At 47.1% G+C, this 7,500-nt stretch overlaps 2 protein-coding genes across 2 annotated transcripts in view; both read left to right on the top strand.

Annotated features, from left to right (window-relative positions):
* Positions 1-1,372: 1,372 nt before the first annotated feature.
* EMWEY_00024590 (hypothetical protein) lies at positions 1,373-5,071 on the top strand (the record flags this gene model as incomplete). Its single annotated transcript, XM_013478028.1, has 6 exons — positions 1,373-1,390; positions 1,626-1,661; positions 1,946-2,734; positions 3,539-4,019; positions 4,814-4,867; positions 5,040-5,071. The coding sequence occupies 6 exons, from the start codon at positions 1,373-1,375 to the stop codon at positions 5,069-5,071; spliced, it is 1,410 nt and encodes a 469-aa protein (XP_013333482.1).
* An 856-nt stretch (positions 5,072-5,927) lies between these two features.
* EMWEY_00024580 (hypothetical protein, conserved) overlaps positions 5,928-7,500 on the top strand; it is a gene marked incomplete at both ends in the record, with an annotated part of 2,584 nt that continues 1,011 nt past the window's right edge. The window contains 7 exons of the mRNA XM_013478027.1: positions 5,928-5,997; positions 6,127-6,214; positions 6,393-6,461; positions 6,656-6,774; positions 6,862-6,973; positions 7,193-7,289; positions 7,386-7,432. Coding sequence (XP_013333481.1) covers positions 5,928-5,997; positions 6,127-6,214; positions 6,393-6,461; positions 6,656-6,774; positions 6,862-6,973; positions 7,193-7,289; positions 7,386-7,432 — 602 coding nt within the window. The remainder of the gene's footprint in view (positions 5,998-6,126; positions 6,215-6,392; positions 6,462-6,655; positions 6,775-6,861; positions 6,974-7,192; positions 7,290-7,385; positions 7,433-7,500) is intronic.

The following is a 7,500-nucleotide window of genomic DNA, read 5'->3' as shown; positions in this document are numbered from 1 at the left end:
TAGCTAGCTAATCTAGCTAGCTAACTAGCTAGCTATTATAGCTAGCTAGCTATCTAGACTAGCTAGTCACACTAGGTATACTAGCTAGCTAGGCTAGCTACCAATACACCCCTAGTGAATAATATGGTGGGCAGCCACGCCAGGGTTTAGGGTTTAGGGTTTAGGGTTTAGGGTTTAGGGTTTATGTAGCTATCCTTTAATTGCAGCAGCAGATAAACGCCAAATAGAAAACACTTAAACACTCGCGCGCAGTATCTACACACAATAGGGTTTGCTGCTGCTGCTGCTACTGCTGCTGCTGCTGCTACTGCTGCTGCTGCTGCTGCAGCTGCAGCTCTTGCTGCAGTTGCAACTCCTGCTGCTGTAGATCTTACTGCAGCACCTCCTGTTGCACATCTTGCTGCTCCTGGAGCTCCTGTTGCAGCTCCTGCTGCTGCTGCAGCTCCTGCTGCTGCTGCAGCTCCTGCTGCTGCTGCAGCTCCTGCTGCTGCTGTTGCTGCTGCTGCAGCACAGCCCCACATGCATGCAGCGAGCAGTACACCTTCTTGCTGCTGCACACTAAAAGTGTTAAGGAGACACATTAAGAGACAATAAGGAGACAGTGTCTCTTGTAGGGGAAGGGACAGCCGCTAAGCTGAGGGTTTAGGGTCTTAGGGTTTAGGGTTTAGGGTTTGTGGCTTAAAAAAAGCACCCAGGGGACGTGCCCTGATAGTATTGGCAACTCTTAAACACTTCAAAACCACCGATTAGGGTTTAGGGTTTAGGGTTTAGGGTTTATGGAGTGCAGTAAACCCTCAAGTGATTGGCAAACAACCGCCAAATAGTAGAGAAGGGCAACACTGTGCTGATGTTCAAACCCTAAACCCCAAACCCTAAGCCCTAAACCCTAGTATCTGCCTCTCTCTTGCCTTCCCCAAGGGGAGGAAAGGTGTCTTCTCTTTGTCTACCGGCAAAGATCTAAAGGGGAGGGTTTAGGGTTTAGGGTTTACGGCTATTAAGGGCAGAACGAACGATTTCTGTGTCTACAAATACCCAACAAGCCCGCGAAACCCTAAACCCTCAAAATGACGCCAGAAACTCTATAGCGTAAACCCTAAACACTAAACCCTCAACACTAAGGGCTGTACATATGGCTTAAGGGGGAGCAGATAGGGAAGTGTACTAAGGGACGAAAATACAATTACCACGAGACACCAGAAATCGATTCCTAAACCCTAAACCCTAAACCCTAAACCCTAAAATGTAACCCATAGGCCTTAGACCCTAAACCCTAAACCCTAGCTCGATGCGAGCGACGGCGAGCACATTGGCTAAACCCCAATCAGCTAGCGTACAATGCAAGGAGGCCTGAATAGTGTAGTTAAAAATATGAATGTTATGTATCCGAGCCGTAAACCCTAAACCCTAAACCCTAAACCCTAAACCGTAGACGGCGTCCCGGCGCGTGCGCTCCTTCCCTCAAGCGCCGGCCCGGCAAGACTGTCCTTCTTCTTGCTGCAGCAAGAAGATTCTTTTTATAATTAAAAGAGGAACATTGAATTATAAAAAGAATATATTAGGCCCTTTTTATGTATGAGGGTTTAGGGTTTAGGGTTTCAAGTTTAGGGTTTAGGGGGTCCGCGCAGATCAGCAGCGACCGCCTCCCCTGGAGCGTTTTCAGGGTTTAGGGTTTAGGGCTTAGGGTTTATGCAGAGGTTTCTTCTTGCCTTTTTTTTATATTATTTTGACTCTAATGCTCTTTACCTAAACCCTAAACCCTAATCTAAACCCTAAACCCTAGACCTCACCCCCGAAGGTCTACTTCCGCCTTGCCGCCCAAACTCTAGACCCCAATCCCCAAAACATAAACCCTAAACCCTAAACCCTAGAGTGGCAGTACTGCCACTACTAGGCGCCCCTTATGAGGCCTAGGGTTTATATATATATTTTTCTGTACTTGCTGCAGCTCCTGGTGCAACGAAGCGCCTTTGCTGCTGCCGCCGCAGCAGCAGCAGCATATGATGAAGAAGCAGCAGCAGATACAGAAGCAGCAGCAGCAGATGCTGCTGCAGCAACAGAAGCAGCAGCAGCAGCAGCAGCAAATGATGAGCAAGAAGTTGATGATGGGATCCCTGTGCTAGGGGAATGGTCAGATCTGCCTACCCCTATCGATTCTGCTGCAGCAGCAGCAGCAGCAGCAGCAGCAGCAGATCCTGCTGCTGCTGCTGCTCCTTCTCCTGCTGCTGATGAAGATAAAGTTCCTGCAGATGCTGATCTTCCTGTTGCAGCAGAAAAGGCAAATGCTGCTGTTTCTCTTCCTGTGTCTGCTGTAGCAGCAGCAAGTAATGCTGTTGCTGCTGCTGCTGCTGCTGTAAGGGAAGGAGCAGCACGAACAATGCGTAAGATAAAGCACATGACGCGCCGCAAACAATCGCAGCAGCAGCAGCAGCAGCAGGAACAGCAGCAGCAGCAGCAGCCGCCACAGCGGCGTCGGCAGCAACATCAGCGGCAGCAGCAGGAACAGCAGCAGCAGCAGCAGCCGCAGCGGCGTCGGCAGCAGCAGCAACAGCAGCAGCAGGAGCAGCAGGAGCAGCAGCAGCAGCAGCCTCAGCAGGATGACGAAGAGGAGTTGCATGAGGAAGAGGAAGAAGAAGAAGATGACGAAGTGTATGAAGAAGAAGACAAGCATCATCATCATCCCCAGCAGCAGCAGCAGCAGCAGCAGCAGCACCATCAGCAGCAGCAGCAGCAGCATGTACGATTTAATACACGTAGAGGTACAACAAGAAGATTTATAGGGGGAAATAATTCAGGTGTACGTACACTGTGGGCCCCCCCTAATATACCATTAACAGCAGCAAGAACAATAAAGAGGAGGCCCTCCTTAGCAGCAGCAGCAGCAGCAGCAGCAAGAGCAAAAGCAACAATAAAAAGACGAAGCAACACAACTAAATACAGCAACACAAGCAGCAGCAGCAGCAGCAGCAACAGCAACAACAACAACAACAGCAGCAACAACAAGGAGCAGGATCATCAGCACGATCAGCAGGATCAACAGCAACAGCAGCAGCAGCAGCAGCAGCAGCAGCAGCAGCAGACATTATTTTTATCTGCACCTATAAATGCATACCCAATAAGAGGACTAAAGACATTAGGGTTTAGTTTGCTGCTGTCCTTGCTGCTGTATATATATGCATTAATAGTACCTAAGAAGCTTGCTGCTGCTGCTGCTGCAGCAGGTGCAGCGCATGCATCAGGTGGTGGATCAGCAGCAGCATTAGCAGCAGCAGCACAACATTTCCCTAACCCTTTGCATGCAATATATAGAGCAGCAAAGGGCCTCGATCTGCTGCTCTCTGCTGCAGCAGGCGTGGGGCCCCATAGGCATATTTCTTTCCTTATTTTGTTTATATTTACGGGTACTATTTTCTTATCAGGGGTAATAGAGTTAGGTATAAGTATAAATAAAAGGTATAATAAGGGGGGCCCCCCAGGGGCCCCCAGGAGGGGACTACGTGCTGTTATATTCTTTATTATTGGTTTGCTGCTGTTGCTGCAGTATAGTCAATATTATAATACTGCAGCAAATAAAAATGCAACAGGAGCAACAGCAACAGATGCAGCAGCAGCAGCAGCAGCAGCAGAAACAGCAACAGCAGCAACAGCAGCAGCAGCAGCAAATCAATTAAGATTCTTTGCATTAGGGTTTGGGGTTTTCTTAGGAGGGTCTCTTCTTCTTATTGCTGCACAAATACAAACCCTAAAAAGGCCTCCTCTTGTTATAGAGGTAGATGCATTATTAGATGATGATGAGCAGCAGCAGCAGCAGCAGCAGCAGCAGCAGCAGCAGGAAGACGAGGAGGACGAGGAACAGCACGAACGGCTGCAGCAGCAGCTGCAGCAGCAGCAGCGAGGAGGGGGGGGAGATGGGGATGATGGAGGTGAACAAGAAGAAGAATTAGAAATGCAGTATCAAGACCATGAGGACATCCAGCAGCAGCAGCAGCAGCAGCAGCAGCAGCACCATATAAGGAAGTCCCGTAGGCCAAGAACATTCCGTGCCCAACTAAGACACAAATAGTTGCAGCAGTTGGGGTTTTATGTTCTATTGAGGGTTTAGGGTTTATTAGGGTTTATAAGGGTTTATTAGGGTTTAGGGTTTAGGGTTTAGGGTTTGGGCAAGATGACCATGCTCTGCCTCCACCACTAACCCTAGCTAGCTGTTTGTCTACCTAATCAGACTGCTAGCTATATTAATGGCTAGCTAGCTAGCTTATTTACTAGCCAATTAACTAGCTAGCTAACTAGATAACTAGTTAGTTAGCTAGCTAGCTAGCTAGTTTGCTAGCTAGCTAGCCCGTGGCTAGCAGCTAGCCAACGGGAATCCTTGCTGCACTCACGACCTAGATGGCATATATATACACCTAGCTGGCTAGCTAGCTAGCTAGCTACATAGCTAGCTAGCTAGCTAGCTAGCCGTATATATGCCATCAGGCAGAGGAGTAGCTAGCTAGAGGGCTCATTAAACTGCTAGGGAAACAAACGCGGCTCTCTTAGCTGCGTAGCTAGCTAGCTAGCTACCTGGCTAGCTAGCTACCTGGCTAGATAGGTGCACAGCTAGCCGATAAAGTAGCTAGCTAGCGGCTAGCTAGCTAGCTAATAGTAGATAGCTAGCCGGTGGCTAGTCGTTAGGGAGATGCCTCTTACCGGCTTAAATAAATAATTATAATTTAAAGGGAAAAAACAAAAAAATATTTTTATTAATTAAGAGGTCTAAACAAGGAAAAGGGTTTAGGGTTTAGGGTTTAGGGTTTAGGGTTTATTTGGGATTAAGAGGAAGTGCCCGAGAAAATGACTACTACATACTTGGGTAATGGGGGGGTTGAGGGTTAGGGTTTAGGGTTTATGTGAGGGTTTAGAGAACACGCCTCTCCATCAAGAATTATTTCATCCAATTGTAGAGGATGTCTAGGGTTTAGGGTTTAGGGTTTAGGATATAGGGAGCGGCGTTTAGGGTCTTTTAGGGTCTTAGGGTTTAGGGTCTATGGCTGTGGATCTAGGACAAGCTGTTGCTCTTGACCTTAGGGTTTAACGTCTAGGGTTTATAAATTAGGATTTGCTAGGGTATAGGGTTTAGGGTTTAGGGTTTGAGGCGGCTGCGGCCCTATCTGTGGGGTTTGTGCATGCGCTGTTTGCAGTGGAGTTGAGGAAGAAGTAGTAAATTGTATTAGAAATTTAATTTTAGGGTTTAGGGTTAAGGGTTTAGGGTTTAGGGTTTAGCTAGGGTTTAGCGACACAGGCGCTACTGTGGCTGCAGCATGTAGGGGAAGAAAAAGGCGTCAGCAGCAGCAGCTGCTGCAGCTGCAGCTGCAGCAGCTGCTGCATCCTTTTTCTTCCTTTCTTCCCCTCTTCCTCATGCTTCTGTATTAAATTAATATTTTTTTGAGTTTATTTTCTCCTTACAAAAGACCCCAAACCCTAAACCCTAAACCCTAGAGGCCCACCTTGCTAAACCCTAATCTGACTCAATACTAGCGTCGCTCCTCCCTGTTGCTTTTGCGGTCTACATACACCATAGACGTAAACCCTAAATTAAATTCTTCTTTTTCTTTCTTTTTTTAATTGTATTTATTTAATTTTAATTAATAATTACTTTTTAATTATCTTCTTCTTTTTCTTGATGCCTGATGCGTCTTTGAACCTCCCCCCTACAAACCCTAGCAGTATACCCGATACCGCAAACCCTAAACCCTAAACCCTAAACACTAAACCCTTATTTTTGTCACTGAAATAAATCAACAGCTTCTATAACAGAAATAAATCTTTTTATTTTATGCGGCAAAAAAGCTTCTTCTTTTCGTTAGTTAGGAGTAACCGCGGTTAAAACCCTAAACCCTAAACCGCCAAACCCTAAACCCTAATAAACCCTGAAAACCCTCGTAAGAAAGATGCAGCGAAGCAGAAGCCTACAGAAACAGAGGAGGGCTACGCATGCAGGGACGTGGTATGACGCTGACAGTGAGGCTAAACCCTAAACCCTAAACCCCAGTTTGAAGAAGACAGCTACAATTCATATCTGTTGCGGAACTTTCTAACGACCGCCTAGGGTTTAGGGTTTAGGGTTTAGGGTTTAGGGTTTTGCTGCAGGGAGTAAATTGTCTGGACAGATTCAGCGATGGATTGAGCGCGCCGCCAAAGTCTGCGACGATGGGCATATAAAGGCCCTTATTTGCCCGTAAGAAGGGCTTAGGGTTTAGGGTTTAGGGTTTAGGGTTTTAATATACGCAAAGGACGGTGCATAATAACTCTCATACATGTGCACTTGTGCTATCCGCTCCCATTGTGCAGGAAGTCTAGGGTTTAGGGTTTAGGGTTTAGGGTTTAGGGTTTTGCTTGTTCCTTGTCTGCATCAGGCATGCAGGCCTTCGCTTCTCAGGGTCTACAGCTGCTTGTGCATGGAAGCAAGTTGACCCCTCGAAATAGTAAACCCTAAACCCTAAACCCTAAACCCTAAACCCTAATTCCCTGCAGAGCCATTCCTGCCTGTTCTAAGAGTGTTTGTTTTGCTTATCATTTGCTTCCTTGACGCTTAGGCTTTGTACCCAAGGGTCTGTACATAAATAGAGTTTAGGGTTTAGGGTTTAGGGTTTAGGGTTTAGGGTTTGTGTATGTGCAGCGAGAGGGTTTTCTTATTGGGTCCTTCGCACTACAAACACTTTAAGGGGGTTGCGTTGCCTCCTGAGGGTTGTAGTGTTTATTTAACACCATTAGGGGATTTACCATTGGATATAGAGAGTAGGTTTCCTATCTAAACCCTAACACTAATTAGGGTTTAGGGTTTAGGGTTTAGGGTTTAGGGTTTGGTGCGGGGTGTATACGCAGCTCTCGAAACCCTCAGAACCTCGGGGGTTTTTCAAGGGGTTTCTCTTGCTGAGGATGAGGAGGAACATAGTGTTGAGCTTATGCTTCCTTTTCTTAGGCATACCTTCAAGGAGTAAGGGTTTAGGGTTTAGGGTTTAGGGTTTAGGGTTTAGGGTTTAGGGTTTAGGGTTTTGGGCGGTGGTGGAGGGGAGGAATCCGGTTCACCAGCGTTTTCAGGAGGGGTTTAGGGTTTACGATTTCGGGTGGCGGTGGGAGGGAGACGCCTGGCTCGCCAGCGTCTGCAGTAAGGGTCTAGGGTTTAGGGTTTAGGGTTTAGGGTTTGTGGCTGCAGGGGTGTAAAGATAGTTCCGATGATTGTTGGGGATTTAAAGGGACGCAAAGACAATCAAAAATTTGTTGATATGTTGTTGGACTATTTCCTCCAAGATGTAAGGAATTAGAAGGGTTTAGGGTTTAGGGTTTAGGGTTTAGGGTTTGGGGTTTGGGGTTTAGGGTTTAGGGTTTGTGGCGGTGGGCGTGTTCAGGAGAACCTCTTTATCATATCTTCGGACTTTTGTCATTGGGGATCACGGTGAGCTCTTCTTCCTTTCCTCTCGAGGGTTTAGGTTTTAGGGTTTAGGGTTTAGTGTTTAGGGTTTA

The sequence above is a fragment of the Eimeria maxima genome, genomic scaffold (genome assembly GCF_000499605.1).
Source record: "Eimeria maxima Weybridge genomic scaffold, Emw_scaff254, whole genome shotgun sequence".
Classification (NCBI taxonomy): Eukaryota; Apicomplexa; class Conoidasida; order Eucoccidiorida; family Eimeriidae; genus Eimeria; species Eimeria maxima.
This window is presented reverse-complemented; position numbering and strand designations above follow the sequence as displayed.